This window comes from Suillus fuscotomentosus, assembly GCF_016647785.1.
Source record: "Suillus fuscotomentosus strain FC203 chromosome Unknown F5891scaffold_34, whole genome shotgun sequence".
NCBI classification, from domain to species: Eukaryota; Fungi; Basidiomycota; class Agaricomycetes; order Boletales; family Suillaceae; genus Suillus; species Suillus fuscotomentosus.
The window spans coordinates 548679-565526 of record NW_024539546.1 but is presented as its reverse complement, the minus strand read 5'-3'; the positions used below and the strand labels follow the sequence as shown (position 1 = coordinate 565526).

At 47.6% G+C, this 16848-nt stretch overlaps 5 protein-coding genes across 5 annotated transcripts; 4 read left to right on the top strand and 1 right to left on the bottom strand.

Moving 5' to 3' along the window:
• Window positions 1–380: 380 nt before the first annotated feature.
• On the top strand, window positions 381–1425 carry F5891DRAFT_1164782 (uncharacterized protein; the record flags this gene model as incomplete). The annotated part of the gene is made up of 4 exons (XM_041365368.1): window positions 381–588; window positions 642–774; window positions 823–1288; window positions 1338–1425. Exons 1-4 carry the CDS (start codon window positions 451–453, stop codon window positions 1423–1425), a joined length of 825 nt encoding a protein of 274 aa, XP_041224881.1. The 5' UTR covers window positions 381–450.
• Window positions 1426–1466: 41 nt separating this feature from the next.
• On the bottom strand, window positions 1467–6593 carry F5891DRAFT_425341 (nucleoporin). Its single transcript, XM_041371787.1, has 20 exons — window positions 6346–6593; window positions 6182–6292; window positions 6039–6135; window positions 5573–5988; window positions 4549–5521; window positions 4311–4501; window positions 4160–4265; window positions 3937–4108; window positions 3780–3889; window positions 3596–3728; window positions 3471–3545; window positions 3341–3417; window positions 3204–3289; window positions 2820–3157; window positions 2621–2760; window positions 2318–2567; window positions 2145–2265; window positions 1984–2088; window positions 1787–1929; window positions 1467–1731 (listed from the first exon to the last, which is right to left on the bottom strand). Exons 1-20 carry the CDS (start codon window positions 6551–6553, stop codon window positions 1495–1497), a joined length of 4089 nt encoding a protein of 1362 aa, XP_041224880.1. The 5' UTR covers window positions 6554–6593; the 3' UTR covers window positions 1467–1494.
• A 443-nt stretch (window positions 6594–7036) lies between these two features.
• On the top strand, window positions 7037–9516 carry F5891DRAFT_1040582 (ferric reductase NAD binding domain-containing protein). Its single transcript, XM_041362028.1, has 8 exons — window positions 7037–7361; window positions 7416–7686; window positions 7738–8228; window positions 8290–8596; window positions 8644–8808; window positions 8861–9090; window positions 9149–9241; window positions 9297–9516. Exons 1-8 carry the CDS (start codon window positions 7251–7253, stop codon window positions 9306–9308), a joined length of 1680 nt encoding a protein of 559 aa, XP_041224879.1. The 5' UTR covers window positions 7037–7250; the 3' UTR covers window positions 9309–9516.
• A 1328-nt stretch (window positions 9517–10844) lies between these two features.
• F5891DRAFT_1040574 (ATP-dependent DNA helicase) lies at window positions 10845–13781 on the top strand. The gene is made up of 15 exons (XM_041362027.1): window positions 10845–10946; window positions 10999–11056; window positions 11110–11153; window positions 11202–11380; window positions 11430–11514; window positions 11570–11602; window positions 11650–11795; window positions 11850–12127; window positions 12181–12442; window positions 12497–12509; window positions 12560–12751; window positions 12801–12882; window positions 12945–12979; window positions 13031–13175; window positions 13226–13781. The coding sequence occupies exons 1-15, from the start codon at window positions 10878–10880 to the stop codon at window positions 13681–13683; spliced, it is 2079 nt and encodes a 692-aa protein (XP_041224878.1). The 5' UTR covers window positions 10845–10877; the 3' UTR covers window positions 13684–13781.
• Window positions 13782–13863: 82 nt separating this feature from the next.
• F5891DRAFT_1129217 (WD40-repeat-containing domain protein) lies at window positions 13864–16581 on the top strand (the record flags this gene model as incomplete). The annotated part of the gene is made up of 8 exons (XM_041364369.1): window positions 13864–14319; window positions 14369–14447; window positions 14505–14804; window positions 14856–15348; window positions 15401–15540; window positions 15594–15940; window positions 16000–16415; window positions 16467–16581. The coding sequence occupies 8 exons, from the start codon at window positions 13864–13866 to the stop codon at window positions 16579–16581; spliced, it is 2346 nt and encodes a 781-aa protein (XP_041224877.1).
• Window positions 16582–16848: the final 267 nt, after the last annotated feature.

Sequence of the window (16848 nt, the reverse complement as noted above, 5' to 3'; positions counted from 1 at the left end):
GCCACCGTTTAGACGTAAACAAACACGATGAAAATTAAATTCAAGCACCGAAGCGAACTGACTTGGCACGGATGATGTTGAACTAGAGTTGTGATAGAGTTGTCCCACTTTTCACGCCAGAAGACCGGTGATCGACAGAAGAGCGACGAGTCGCGTTGCACCCACAAGTCCATATTCAAACTCCGTCACGGCGCATATCGGCAGGTGCTAGCTCACTCATTTCTCCTTCAATCCTCGTTCAACCGAGACAGTTAAACTAACTAGAAATACCTGAGAGGACCGCTCTGGCTTAGCTTCATAGCGCTCAGTTACGAAAATCTATGCTCCATTCGGCAATTTCCACATACGAGCCAAATTATGGTGCCGAATGCCCGGCAAGGTCGCCTCGTACGAATTTCCATATATGTCACAATATCTACACAAAACAGGATTCCTCGACGCCGACAGTACATGATCATGGCCAACATGGCAGATGCACAGAACAAACCAGCGCCCGAGCAGGAGAAACAATGTCGTATCTGCTTCGATGGCGAAGACGACTCATTGGGAAGACTTATTCGACCTTGTCTGTGTAAGGGTTCCATTAGCGTCAGTCAGCTCCCTCGAATACTTCGAATATCGATACACTGACATCTATTCAGTATGTCCATATATCCTGCCTGAAAAAGTGGAGGAACTCGTCTTTCAGCAACAACTCTTTCTATCGCTGTCCACAGTGCCATTACCGATATCACTTTGCTCGGACCAAAGCAATTGGGTTGGCGACCAACCCGGGTGAGTGAAACCACTCCGCATAGTGAGACGATACTGACGTCCTTGCAGTCGTAGTTGGCATGATATCTTCCTTTTTGTTCACCTTACTTGTCATGTGTTCGTCCTATGTTACAACGTATTTCATGAGTTCCTTCGACGATTACTCGTCCTACGGATCATCATACTACTTCTTCATTTCGCCGATTGACGTTGGCCACGATCTCATCCGTGCAGCATTACGAATACTTCGAGACCAGGACGCATTTCCTCTAGAGGACGATGCTCCAAGACTGACGAGGACTAATCCTGCCCCGTTCCCATCTTCACCATCATTCTTGAAGCGGTTTGTGCGCAGGTTCGTGATCGGCCTCCCTATGATAGGTGCCGGGTCTATAGTTCATATGCTGCTGTCGCTGCCTCTTCTTGGCCCAGTCCATTGGATAGCTCGTTTCAGGGGTAATAGAAGCCGGAGGGGTAACTCAACAGACATAGCTGCGATGATCATCTTGGGTTTACTAGTTATTGGGATTGCGAGGCACGTGTCTCTTACGCACATTGTATGTTTGCCTGATCATTGCATCCAGGGCGTTATACGAGGCGTACAAATTGACACGAAAGATCAGCGAACGTTTACTTCTGTTTGCGGAGGATGTCATTCTGGAAGTCAATTGATTTGCCCGACATAGGTGTCATGAAAGTAGTAGGATTTTATGACGAGTAATAGATAAGGCATCCCATGTGCTACCAGTTTCTTCTTAGCTGACGTTTGATTCCTTCATAAATTGCCTTTGTCTCCGCCTGATTGGCACCTAGTTCCGCCAGATACTGCCCAACAGCAAGATCTATTCTGCCAACAGGGAATTCTCCTCGGGGAACTGAGGATTGAGGGCGTTTTGCCTCCTCGAGCCAGTCATTTAAAAGAATTGCAATATCAGCGGATACGACTTGCACGCCGCTTTGCGTGTTGAAAGGCGGTATCTGTGTTGCCGAAATTAGATTCACTCGTGCAAAGTTCTCAGATAAGACCCATTACCTGTGATTCATACATCTCATGGAGTACATCCCACACATCCCCGTAAGGAACGCCACACTGAACAAGCACCCGAGGACTCCAACCGTTTGGTAGTTGTGTCCTGTTTTTGAGAGCGAATGTGACCAACAACGATGCAATGTACTCTGAAATTATGTTATGAGCTGAGAAGACCTAGAATAAGTGCAGTCTTGACTCACTCAAGGGGAAGGCACTCTCGGAGGGGTAAAACCGTTTCCCTAGTGGAACAACACTTGCGATGATGTGGTCGGCATTGGTTTGTGCATCCGCACCCTTCTCAATTGCTTAACGAGACGCGAGTAAGACGGGCGCCACCTTTTCGTAAACTGGCCTTACGTACCATCATCAAATATCCTATCCCATATAGGACGGACAACGTGTTCATCGTGATGATCAGAGACATGCAAGATCAAGAGCTTCATGACCGGTAGATCGAATGGTTCCGCATAAACTTGATACAGCTGAAAATGTACATAAAGAAAACAACGACTGAGACCTATCATGGGGACATACCTCCGACATGGTCAACAAGGTCTTGCTGAGATACTTTATTTTCTCTCCAGCTTCTCCAGGATCGTTCATATGAGGTAAGAGGGTATTGTATACCTCGAGCTGTACTTGAGCAACGTCCAGTTTTTCTTCGAGATTGGTAAGGAAAGAAATAGCAGTCTCGTGCCTGCCACCGATGGTCACGGGATGAGACTTCGCATTGGCAACGGCCAGTGTCAGGTACTCGAGGCGTTTGTCCAACAGCAAGTCAGTACTGTATGTTTGATGAGGTGTCGATTGAATAGAATGGATAGACACAACACTCACTCAGACTCTGCTAGGACAGCAAGTATCTCTGCGGCGCGCAACGGTTGACCGTCTTTCACATAGAATTGCCACAAAAGCTGATACTTGGGCACCGTGATCGGTTCCCGCTTCAGGTGGGCTTCCAGGAATGGAGGCCGCATCTACAATCATTCCAGACTTATCAGCGAAGCCAAGATTGTTGAGCACGATAACAACGCACCGCCAAAAGCTCGTCAGCAAGACCACGGTTAATTAACCACTCATATAACGTAGAGTGAAACATCTCGTCCTCGCTGGAAAATGCAAGGTCATAGGCATGGCTGCGGATAGCTTCGGGGTCGTCAATTGCGTTTGACGTTGACCCTTTTACAGAAGGACTCTGTGAGGCTTGTTCCTCAAAGACGCTCAGAGAATGCAGGACAAGGTCGTAACACTTGAGTCGTCTGTCGCAATACTCCTTTCGGATGTCATTTGGCGGACATGCCGCATACCAGTACTCGAGGCCCAGATTATCAGGGTCTAGTGCCTGGGCGCAACTCAATGGAAGTTCCACAGCTCCTGAGCGGGTGTAAATATAGTGACCACTAGACCAAAACGTACTAACCTTTGGCATAACCGAGCTGCTGGTATTCACCACAAACTTCGCGAATTTTGTCAAAGTCTAGCATCCGTGCACCCTTGGTAAACAGTCTGGTGCAATACGGTTAGAATCACGAGCCCCATCTGGTATCTTCAATGTACCTCAGAGATTCGCCGAGCCAGTTATGACGTTCGGAGGGATTTCGTGACTCCATAGCCTTACGAACACTTTCACGAGCCTAATTCACTGTAAGACGGATCACTAAAACAGGAAACAACAACTACGACTAACCTTGTACAGCATGACATCGTCTGTGCTGCAAAACGAGCCACAGCGTTGCTGTAGTACCTCACTGATTGTATCCACCTGTACAGAGCTTGTCATCCCAGTGCAGCAGATTTACAACAGATACGCACGCTAATCTGTTGACCGATCTGTTGGTCAATTACGATGTTAACCAATGCACGTGCAGCCGTGACACCATTTTGTGAAGTAATAAGGTCTTCAAATGTCATGGAAGTGATCAACTTTTGCGTATCAGGATCGCACCTGGCAATCAGCTTGAGATTAGGAAATTCCCTGCCCATCAGAAATGCTTACTGGGCTGTCAGCTCCCCCAGCCTGTAATCGTTCAACAGAAGTATGAAAGATATTGCTTCGATTGTCCTGGATAACAGCGCTTGGAGCTGGGAAACAGAATTTTGCTCAGCCTAAGGAAGGATTAAGCGAGAGCATCACGGTGTGGAAGACGAATAACCTTCCAAGCTTCTTGCTCATTGCCAGATGACGACCGCGATACTGAATGCTCTCCGGGAGCAGAGTGGAATAGGTGAGGGTTTTTATCTAGGAACTCCTTCAGTGCGAAAAGGTTTTTCTGTACAGTTACCAAAAGGTTATCCTCAAAGTTCGACTGTTGCAAACCAGGGGGGCTGTGCGATTTCAGTATGAGAAGAATTGACTACAAGGGTTTTGGACCTTACCCTGGTTTTGTTAACTTGTCTTTCCACAGTGGCCGTACTAGACGTGCGAAGTATATAGCAAAGCCCTCCCTTCGACCACTAAAGATGGCACTACCAGAACTGTCGCCTGAAAGGTGTGAGTTCGAGTCTGATTAGAGAATGCACTACTCACTTGTACCGTAAGTCACTCGTTCTGTCCAGATTGGTCGCTCGCCAAAATCATAAAACGCTTGCTTAGCAACGTTGGCAATATCGGGACTAATTGTGCAGAGTGTGCCACTTGTCGATGGCTCTCCAGCATCCAGGAAAGTATTCCCGCTTGCAAGACCGAGTAACATGGCACATGTCTGGTCTCTTCCAAAACTATATAAAAGTGAGTTTTTGAGCGATGTATTTACAAATAAACCTACCTGTCTCTGAACTCAATTATTGGCTGCACCACTCCCTCGGTCTGGACTTCTTCTATGACCGCTTTGAGATAGTCCAAAGCTCGCCTTTTGATCAAAAATGTGAGACCGACATTCGTGAGGATCATAAATTGTCGTGAAGGCTCGGAGAATTGTGTTGCGAGTTCATTTGTGACAGGAGGTGAAGGAGCAACTGACGCAAGGGTCGATTCTCGGGGAACCGTCGCCATTGACCATGTCCGACCAGGGATGGCTAGCAAGGTAGCATATTCAGTTAAAGGAGGTCGTTGATTTGCTCCAGTCCCATATGATGAGGGACCATATATTGGTTGCTGGGATGGTTGTAGTTGCGATGGCGGATTCAGTTGCCCGAGCGAGCCAATTCGAGTGAGATCAGGTGCGGTGCAAAGCAAAAAGTCTGTCCCATCTGTATCACCAGGCTGAGCTGAGACCATTAGTCCATCCAAATAACACGAGTTTTCAAGTCCTGACACGATGAAGGGACGGGATGGAGGTTGTGGAGGAGAGTTTCGGGTGGAGCTGTTGTAAGCAGGACGATGGGGACTAGATTGCTCGTCCGGATGCAATAGATTTGGGGGTGGAAGTCGTACATGAATGAGTTGTAGAGGTCGCACACCGCCCGCAGCACTTGGGGTTGGCCCATATGAAAACCCATATGTCGAGGTTGATGGAGAGAAGTACAAGCGTACACCATTCATGGTGATGGCTATCAATTGAACCCCTGTTCGCGATTCACCCAGGTCTAGGACATGTAGAGCCACGATCTGGAAGTTTGAAGGGGTAAGAGCGGGAGAACCAGGTGCCTTCTCTTGCGCAGACTTGTAAAGGTTCGACATAGTTTGCACATGGTGCACAGCCTTCTCGCTGCTGGCCTGGTAGATAGATATCGAGTTCCTGGCAGACAGGGTATAGAAGCAATTGCGTTTTGGATCCGAGATCACAGCAACAATACGGTCTAGGTGCAAGGGTCATTCATCGCAAGTCAAGGGCAAAACAAATCACAGACCTTCCGACTTTGGTGAGGTGAATCTCGGGAACAGACTCTGTACACTTCCAACAGAGTGGTTGACTATATGCACCCGTTTCGAAAACCAAGATTCGCTCTGTTGATAGTGCAGTTCGTACAAACAGCCATCTTGAGAACCACACATGAAAATGCGCCCATCGGACATCCCCACAACAGAGGTCATTTCGATGTCAGTCGAAACTGTCATGTCTGTTGCATACATTCTGATTTCTTTGCGGGAGCGATTATTGGTACCAATGACGGTGGACATGGACAACCCAATTAAAAGAATGGATACAGGAGTGCAAATGACCATGACGGATGTGATTTCGTCGACGAAGACGCCGACTTTTGGTTTTACGACAGCGACATGCGTGATGACGTCCGGTTGGTCGACAAAGGAGCTTATGTCTTGGCTTTGGAAGGGTTGTATCAGTTTGAAAAGAGGCATGAAAGGGATACATACCCCTCAATATAATCCCAAAGAAATAGCTTATGATCAATTGATATCCATACACGCTCAATTTCGGGTATTAGACCCATGTGTGAAGTAACGTTGGTAGCTATGAAGCTTTAGGCTAGCATCAGAGCCAAATTTATTAAACTTACTGTTATAATACTGAAACAGTGCTTCAGGAATGCCTACAAGCCTCCTCTTCTGAAATGGTGCCCGGTAGTCGTCGGGAAAGACACTATAGAGTGCTGACGACTGCCCACCAGCTGGCAAGGAAAGTTAGAGATAATGTGAATATGCCAGAGGGTTTCCAACTTACGGGTGGTAAGCATGTCACCGATATCTGGTATTATCTGGGCATCCTTGATGAACTGGTCGTGCAATACGCGACTTGCGCTTTGGAGACCTGGAAGGTCAAGGGCAGAGGCCGGCCTTTGTTGGTTTTGGTTCTGACGAAATACTGATGAGGGTGTGCCTATACTTGGCTGCTGTCGATACGACGTAGAGAAGGGGGCTAGTGTAGCCATTACAGTGGTGTTCTGTGCAATGAGCAGTTGAACAAGTCGCGTCAAGGAAACAAATCTTACAAACCACGTGCCATTTTGCCTTATATGGCTCCATCGTTTCACTTCAAGCTTGTCAGAATTTTCATTGATCCTGCCTACTGGAGTCTAGGATAATAGGCAGTCTAACGATCAAGTGATTGATTTTGCAAGGCGACAGTTAGGTAGGCAGCCAGGCGGCGATATTGCAAACACCGCCGAACGCCGAGTTTCGACAGACCTCTCCACCCGGTCACTACTTTGCCTGACGTGACTACCAAAATCGAATGGAATTTCATATATAAGCACGGCCCTGGGTCTAAATCTAGGACGGTATAGGGACGATCACTGTCGCGGGGAGGCAGTGAATTTCAGCCTCAATGCCATGGACAATGTTCAATAATTATAATTAGAGCTGCTACGCGCTGAATTGGCACAGCCGGACAAATGATGACTGAGTTGCCGTGAACTACGTCGGATGCCGGAAAGATTCTAGATAGCGACAGCCTTCCCGGGGTACAGCTTGTACTATGTATATTTCTACTATCCCGGCATCACCTTGTCATTGTCCCGTCCGGTACCCTTTATAAATCCCTTCTTACATCTAGCGCCTTCTTTTTTCTCGTCTTTCTTTCCTACATTTTGGGCAGGCCCCACTTTTCTACTTCCCCAACATCATACCATGGGTGAATCTTGGTTTCAGAGCGAGTTCCTCAACCCGAGGAGGCTTGTTTTCAATGTCATATTTTACGGTATCCAATTAACCCTTTTCGCTCTGGGTTGGTATCTGCAAGTGAGCCTCATTCACCGCATCAGATTCGACAATCACTCACTACGCATCTAACAGGCCACTGACACTAAATTGGCTGCTCTCAATGCTCTGAAATGGTCTGTCTGGACGTCGCGTGGTGCTGGTCTCACTCTTGCGTTCAACGCGGGACTGCTCCTGGTCCCCATGCTGCGCAATATCATTCGCGTCGTTCGTCCCAAGCTCGCGTGGCTCTTCCCTGCCGACGAGAACATCTGGTTCCATAGACAGGTCGCATACTCGATGGCATTTTGGGCAATGGTACATACTACAGCTCATTATGTCAACTTTTTCAATGTCGAGCGCACTCGTGAGTGCTGCAGTGAATTTTGGATTGACATTCGTTATTAATTTCTTTCAGAGGTTCGTCCGGAGTATGCATTGCAGATTCACTATACACAGGCTGGCGGTATAACTGGCCATTTCATGCTCCTCATCATGGTCCTCATGTATACCACTGCACACCACAAGATCCGCAACCAATGTTTCGAAGCTTTTTGGTACACTCATCACCTCGCCTTCTTCTTCTTCATTGGCCTTTACAGCCATGCCACTGGGTGCTTTGTCCGCGACTCTGCAAATCCGGACTACACTTATACTTTCCCCTTCTACTCTACGGAGCACTGTCTTGGCTACGAAAGCTGGAGGTTCACCATTTGGCCTGGTATTATCTACTTCGGTGAAAGGATGTACAGGGAATATCGTGCTCGAAGGGCAACAACGCTGTCCAAAGTTCTTGTGCATCCTAGTGGAGCCATGGAACTGCGGATCATCAAACCTAGTTTCAAGTATACGGCAGGCCAGTGGCTCTTCATTCAGGTCCCAGAAGTTTCCCAATGGCAATGGCATCCTGTGCGTAACAAGTAGATCGCCGCTCGACTTTCGTATTTTCTGACCGCCGTAAAAAATATAGTTCACTATCACTTCTGCTCCTGAAGACCCCTATGTGTCCGTTCACATTCGTCAAGTTGGTGATTGGACTCACTCCCTAGGAGAGCGGCTTGGCTGCGGTCCATCTGTGGTTGCTGCGATGACAAAAGCCGCCATGAAGGGCATTGAAAAAGACGAAACCGAGTACGGCGGCACTCGTGGCGAATTTGTTGAGCTCGAACCCAATGTTTCCCGCTCACTTCCTCGCGTTAGAATCGACGGGCCTTATGGCGCTCCTGCTGAAGATGTGTTCGATAACGAGGTTGCTGTGCTAATTGGCGCTGGTATCGGTAAGAAACGACATAGGGCCTAATGCTTGTTAATTAAATTTATATAGGTGTCACTCCCTTCGCGTCAATTCTCAAGCATATCTGGTACCGTCAAAAGAAAGGTGATCTTGGTTCCCTCCGAAGGGTCGAATTTTTCTGGGTTTGTCGTGATGCGCCCTCGTTTGGCTGGTTCCAGAGCCTATTGCAAGATGTTGAGGAAGCTCAAGTTGACCGTGAGTTATTTTGATCGACCTAGGAAATATTCAGCTCAAATGCAATATCAAGCAAATTTCCTACATATCAACATCTACCTCACTCAAAAGATCGATGAAGATATGCTCTGGAACATCGCTGTCAACGATGCTGGTGCCGATTATGATCCTCTCACGTTGCTTCGTACTCGCACCATGTTTGGCCGCCCCGATTGGAAGAGCATCTACCGCAGGATCAGGGAAGCAATTGAGATCGGTCAGTATCTCCCTGGTAGCAGTGCACAGTTGAAGACCAAAGTTGGTGTAAGTCTGAAGAATTCAGTCTTCTTCCTGATAATTGTTCTCATGGTTGCTCTCGCAGACCTACTTCTGTGGTCCGGGTGTACTCGCGAAATCTATCAAGGCAGCAACTCTCATGCACAGTAGCAATAATGTCGAATTCACATTTGCCAAGGTCTGTTTTTTCATTATTGGTTGTTCATTCTAATGCTGAACGTGTGCATTCACAGGAACATTTCTAGGTTTTTGCTTTGGCCGTAATGCATGTTTTCAAGTTCGTGGAGGAGTCTCATGTAGTTAATTTGTAACGATACTATATCTATAGTGTGTTTGGAATATATATGTTAGATGTATTGTCACGGTGTACTGAAACGCATGTTTTATCGGGCAGTTACTAGTTGAAGTCACATCTGAATATAGCACCATGTGCTCAACGTCAGTAACAATCAGTTCCAAGTTATTTTTGCAAGCGTGCTCGGGAGTTGGCCTGAGTTGGCTGGGGGACATCGGATATTATGCGGGCTGAAAGTAGAAAGAATGTTCGAGATGGTGCAGTAAAAGGAATAGATCCATCAGATCCCACTGCTTAGGAAGCCAATGAAAAGCGATAGATTTGCGAGATCCTGGAATGTGATGGACCCTGCCTCGTTGGATAGCCATGCGGTACTGTGAACGGCGAGGGGAGGCATTGGTTGACGGCATCACTAGCGCTGAAAGTTTTGCTCGGTATGGCCGCTTGGGTGGGGGCTCAAAGCCATTGTCACTGTCCATGATAGGATCTACAATCGAAAGTTGCCTGAACGTGATGGATGAGGAAGGGCACTTGTTTCTCGACAGCGCAAATGGACCGTTGATGGCAGTGGAGCCAGGACCCTTTTGATTTCGTTTGTTTGTGCCACTATCACCGCAGCTATCATGATCGGAACGGCTTATCGGTGAACGTTTGAACTGGCGACAGATTGCCAATTGCAACAGTGTTTCGATAGCTGAATACATCTGATACCCGGAACTTCTTGATGACAGCCTGGGTTCCGAACTTGCGGAGCGTTTAGCATCATTGCGATCCTCCTGCCGATGGACGCGGATGCACGTACTGTGAGTGTACACACAGTCTGGGAATGTGGAGAGCTATAAGCGCGTGCCAAAAATAATTGATGGCTGAAGGTCCTGCAGACTTGCAGTCTAGTTATTTGCTTATTACTCGCTGAGGTGCGCCGACGATGATTTATGCCCGCCATGAGCGGAATCCAAACTCTGAGATGACCACAATTCATCAAATACAGGGCAGCGGTAAATCTGTCCACAGCAGTTCTTCTGGTTCGGAAACGGAACAGGTAGCATTGACATTGACAGAGCGCGGGCCCCAGCGCACGTTCCAAGAATTTGAAGTTTGATAAACTTTGAGAAAATTCTCAGGGGAAGGGATGGAATTAGTACAGGCGCTGCTGAAAGGCGCCTCCTATGAATTCCCGACGTCCAACTTTTTCTGCAGGTGCGCACAGCACATACTGATGATGTTTCCAGTCGCTAAGGTGAGACAACATCATCGCAATCATTAACATTGATGGTGGACACGGTCGCGTACTGAATGGTAGTATGCACAGCGTGCGCAGGAAAGTGATAAACGATTGGGTAAGTTGTAGCACATGGGCTATGCATATTGATGTCGATGAGTCGAAGCGAGGCTCAAGCTCTGCTGCAAGTGTGGGAAAAGCGCCAAATGTGGAATCAACCAAACAACGCGTAAACAACTGTTCAAATGTCACGCGTCACGGTTGCCCCGTTCTGCTGCGTGTTCACCTCAAATCCAAATGGAAGACGCACATAGAGTATTGAAGAATATATGGGATTTTCCATCTTTTAGGCTGTCTCAAGAAGAGGCCAGTTATCACATCATACGTGAAATTCAGCCACTGATACTGAATTACATAGGTCATTAAACGCCTGATTGTGGACAATGAGAACGCACTGGTTTTATATCCCACGGGAGGTGATGCAACCTGTTTTTTCGAATACTAACAGGCGTTAACGACCACCGCTTAGGTGGGAAAAGTCTCACCTATCAGGTTCCAGCATTATGCCTTCCAGTAACGTAGTTACATTTCCTGAGTGTGACATCACTGACATTATTACAGGGGCTGACTGTGGTGATATCTCCTCTCATTGCTTTGATGAAGGATCAGGTCGATGCTCTAGTCGATCGTGGGGTGAAAGCTGCAAACCTGGACAGCACGTTGGGCGCAGAACGAGCAGCCTGGGTCAAACAAGAGGTTGTCTCAGGGCGTCTAAAACTGCTTTATGTGGCTCCTGAAAGGTTCGCATTTATGTACGACTCATGCATCACTCTGACAATATTTTTCTAGGCTGAATAATGAAGGATTCATTGCGATGATGAGCCATGTCAAAATCTCACTGCTAGCCATCGACGAGTCGCATTGTATCTCGCAGGTGTGTCTGGTATGTTATAATTTGCACAAGATTGTCATTCATGAGCGGGTTGTAGTGGGGTGCAAGCTTTCGGCCCGAGTATTTAAAGGTAAGCATGCCGTGCGCCTGTTCTGGTTTGCACTCATGGGCCTGTAGATTGCGCGTTTTGCAGAGGAAATGGATGTAGAACGTGTCCTCTGCTTGACGGCAACCGCTACTCCAAATGTGGCAGAAGACATCTGTAAATCATTCTTCATTGATACTCGGAAAGGTGTGTTTCGCACCCCAGTGTACCGGTCAAAGTAAGTGCTCTCGCGTTTCCCATTATCCCCACTTATAATAGTTTTCAATGCTAGCCTGGCTTTGAAAGTTCAAGTTGCAAATACTCTAGATCAAAAACTCGATACTCTTATTCCCTTCTTGAAATCTCGAACCGGACCTGCAATCATATATGTGACCCTGCAGAAACATACGGAAGAGGTTGCCGGCCATCTTCGCCCTCATGGAATGAAACCAATGGTGTATCATGCCGGATTGAATGGCGATGAGCGTGCACGTGTCCAACAGCAATTTATGGATTCAGATAATGGTATAGTTTGTGCTACCATTGCTTTTGGCATGGGAATCGATAAGGGTGAGTCGTTCGTTCAATTCAAATTTCGAAGCCAGTGCCTTGACTGGTCCAAGCCAACATCCGCCAGGTGGTCCACCTGTTCATGCCGAAGACTCTTGAGAATTATTGTCAGGAAGTTGGCAGAGCAGGACGCGACGGTTTACCGTCCACGTGCTTGATGTTCCTTTCTGCGCCAGATATCCCTATTTTGGAGGGATTTTGTCGCGGCGATACGTGCAGCAAGAGGAGCCTCCACTTATGGCTCCAAGAAGTAGCGCTCAAAACACCTGATAGGGATGGCACATTGAGCTTCAACAATTACCAACAATCTAAAGAGTAAGCAATTGAGTCTCTGCTGTATGGCAGTCCCTTATCTTGTCACACTTGTAGGTATGATATTCGCGTACGAGATTATTTTGTTTGTCAATTTGTATTGCCGCTCACTTTTTGCAGCCTACCATCCTGGGCTTAAGTTATGCACAACTCGAGCTCGAGTACAACTACATCCGTGCTGTGACGCCATTATACTCTCAGTATGATATATCGTCGCGCACAGCTGACGGCTGGCAGAAGGTAATGGGTGATAAGTCCGAGGCAGCAAAGATAATCAAGATGTACTGGAAACCCCGCGGTTCGACTTACCAGGTATGCCTTTGTAAGTGCTGTGGTTCATCCCTCTAACGATCTGTCACAGATCGATGTAGTTGTTGTAGCTCAGCAGTCGGGTCAGGATCGCGGAGATCTCGCGAGAAAAATAAGTGATTGGGAGCTCAGCGGTACGGGATCCCGTTCTACGTTCTGCAGCATTTCTTGGTACTAACTTATATCTGTTATCTAGGTTGGGCTAATGTGAAAGCTTCACAGGTTAGAGCAGTAAGTATGATTGATCGATCCAATATTTTGTCGACTGAAATGTTGTTGCAGCGATATAAGATACTCAATCCTCTCCCGATGGAAAAGGAAGAAATAGCAAATATCGCCGAGATGATGTACAACCGTATGCTCGATAAAGAGGAGGAGGCCATAGTCAAGCTCCGACAGGTGATTAATTTTGCTACCAATAACGAATGTGAGTCCACAATTTTTGACGCATATATGTTGCTTATGTCTGGAGTATAGGTATGGCACAGTGTCTTGCTTCATACTTCGGGGATGAGGCGGCCATTCCTACTGGCTTGTGCGGATCGTGCAGCTTCTGTCAAACGGGCAAGGGCATAACTTTTGAGCCAGGGATCACCACTTTGCCTGATCCTATTAGGATCAAGGCCATTTTGAACGCATGTCCCGAACGTGACGACCCTCGCCTCCTCGCGCGCATGGCATTTGGTGTTACGTCTCCCAGGTTGACAGCGGGAAAGTGGTCCACTAGTCATCCGCTGTTTGGAAGCATGGTAGAAGTTGATTTTAATGCTCTGGTAGAAGCGTTCGACAAGGAATGTGCAAGAGCAGGATACGCAAATGCTGAACCCACACCGACAAACAATAAGCGTCCTGCGTCGCAGTCGGCTTCTTACGGGGCCTGCAGCCGATCAAGCGGAGGGAGAGGAGGTACCACTAAGAGAGCACGAAGAAGTTAATTCACGGGTTGGACGTTTGAACAGAGTCAACAGACAAACTAAATTACCGATCTTTTCATTGTAAATTACAATCGTAATGTTGATTACGTAGTCGAACACTTCTGTTGAACATTAGGGACCTCGACGTCGCGGTACAATCATTTCTAACATTACAAACCGGACATTGAACTGGTTATTTCTATGTCTGCTGCAACGCCTGCAGCCTCGTCTTCTGGAGGTGTTTCTCCAGTCAACGCCAGTGCACCCGATGTCACCCAGAACGTAAGCTCAATTGACCGTCTGGTATTGGAGTATCTTCGCTCTCGAGGACACAAGGATGCAGAAAGGGCTCTTAATGAATCACTTGAAAGCGGGAGCGTAGATGAGTCTGCGAAGACGGTATCTGCTGAAGACCTCATCAAGACTCTTGCTGTTTATGCACAAAAGCCATCGCGCCCGGGGGACAATGTATTGAAGGAAAGTGCAAACGTTCTACAGGAACTGACGGCGATGGGAAATCCGCCGAGTATACAGAACCTGATTGCTAGCCTTGGGACTGTCGGCGCGGAAGATATACTGTCTGTTGATCCAACGGACAAGGAGGAGGGATTCCGAGAGCTCGAAGCGTGGGTTGAAGGTTCACTTGACATGTACAAGGTACTCTAGCATCCATCTGCCATAGATGTAGGTTAATTCTATCACGTAGCCGGAATTCCGACCTATCCTGTTTCCCATATTTTGCCATTTCCATCTGGATCTTGTCCAGCGAGGATTCAAGGAAGCTGGTATGTCTGGCAAACCTTCTGCTGCATTCGTTCGACCGATATTTCTGCTTTTCTTAGCCCTGCGCTTCTACGCGACGTATTCGCCGTCTTTAGCCCCGATGCATCACGCTACTTTACATCATCTCTCGACTCTCCTGCTTCCCTCACATGTTCAAAATGATGATGATGCACAGCGCTTCAAAAATGAAAAATATGTCATCAGAATGAGCCGGTCAGGTTTCAGCTTGTTGGTGGGATGGCTGACAGAAGGAGTTGGAGGTGAAGCCACTGGTGCAGGGGATGGCTTCTCTGGCGAGAAAGGAAAGAGAGGCCGAGCAGCAATTATGCGAGTGGTGAACAACCATCTTCGTTTTGATGGTAATTTTTTTGACCTCTCAAGCAATGTGTATGAGCTCAAACTCAGGCTAGTGACTGCCGCGAGCGCTACAGCAGTTTCGCCCAATGCATGGGAAGAATCAACTGGCCTGCTTTCGCAACTCATTCCGCAAACAAGCGCTTCTGCCACTCCTAATCCTCATGCTTTCAATGCCTCCAAAGGCGAACTAAAACTTGGCCCTGCCCCCATCTCTGAAGAGTTGCGCGCGGAGACGGAACGCGTCATCCGCGAACAATCTGTACTGGACCGCGATCCCAATGCTCAATACGACTTGCAATTCCTGAGGCCTCCAGCTGTCCTGGGAGTTATCTCACCCACTGAATCAGACATGCTTCCTTATCCCCAGTCGTTCAAAACGGTTGATGTTCAAAGAGAGGTCGAGAAAGTACGAGATGCAAGGAAACGTATACGACTCGAGCCCTCTGCGCTAAGTTCTATTGACATGAACTCGGTGCAAGGAGGCGCTGCTCGTGCGCGTGGCTTGCCCAGCATTTGCGCGTATACGCTACATGACGTCGGAGAAGGGTAAGTATTTGAAACAGAATCAGCATATTTCCTAACGAAATGATTTGAGCAGTGCGCCGTGTTGCACCTTCTCACCTGACTTGACTCTGATGGCGGCCGGCTTTTCTGAGAGTTACATTCGTTTATGGAGCCTGAAGAATGAAAAACTCAAGGGACTACGCAATGACTTCTCTCTGAGTTCAGTGAAGGATTGTGAGTCTCTTAAGTTGAATGAGTGACAACGATGATGTTTATTCGAACGCTAGCTGGGTCGTTGTCGAAAATACAGCAAAAAGAAGGAAATACAACCCGAAAGCTTGTCGGCCACAGTGGTCCTGTGTATTCTTTATCCTTTGATCCATTGGGAGGATCAGCTGTGCCCCCAAGATACCTTCTTTCTGCTTCAGCAGATGCAACTACACGACTGTGGTCTCTTGACACAATGACGAATGTCGTTGCTTTTCGTGGCCACCAGAACCCTGTATGGGACGTTCAGTGGAGTCCTATGGGCATCTATTTTGCAACAGCAAGCCGTGATCGAACCGCCAGGTTATGGTCAACAGACCGCACATCGTGTTTGAGAATCTATGCAGGGCACTTGAGTGATGTGGACGTGAGTGACCTCGCAGAAGATAAGTTCCCCATAACTGATTTTATGTCTGTTATTTCAAGTGCGTCCGGTTCCATCCTAACTCGTTATACCTCGCTACGGGTTCAAGTGATTGGACTGCGCGGCTTTGGGATGTTCAACGTGGCGCTTGCGTTCGTGTTTTTATCGGCCATCAAGGGAGCCTTTCGACGTTGGCCATTAGTCCAGATGGACGATATCTCGCCAGCGCAGGCGAAGACCTCGCAATCAATCTTTGGGATCTCGGCTCTGGACGTCGTATCAAAAAAATGACTGGGCATACAGCATCTGTATATTCTCTGTCATTTAGTGCCGAATCATCCATGCTTGTTAGTGGAGGTGCAGACTGGACGGTACGTTGCTGGGACGTGAGGGGAGCCGGTGGATCCGGTAAATCACGGGAGAGTGGCGTTACTGAATCTACTATCACACGGACGATCGACGACGAAAACAATGAAACGTTCGTTCCATGCAACATAACCTGCGTCGTTGATATTGACATCATTATCAGATCTGACCTACTCGCGACGTTCCCTACCAAACGGACCCCTATCACCAACGTGCACTTCACCCCCCGTAATTTATGCTTGGTAGCAGGTAATTTCCTTGCACCCGACTCACGATAATTGATTTGTCACTCTTGTTTTTTTACGTCATTGTTCACGTTGATGTGGAGTATCTCGTATATTCACGTTAAACTCAACCCATGATATCCTATCTCCTGCAGTCATCCGTGCCAGCATTAAAATCACTCGGCCGGTTGTCCACTTTGTGTCCATGCTGCTTAATCCAAGTCTTTATAGACTGCAGTTGTTCATCCCCGATTTCCCATCAACTGCTATCGCCACTTTAGATCGATCCTTGCTGTAGCCAATGTACTCAAGCAATCGCTT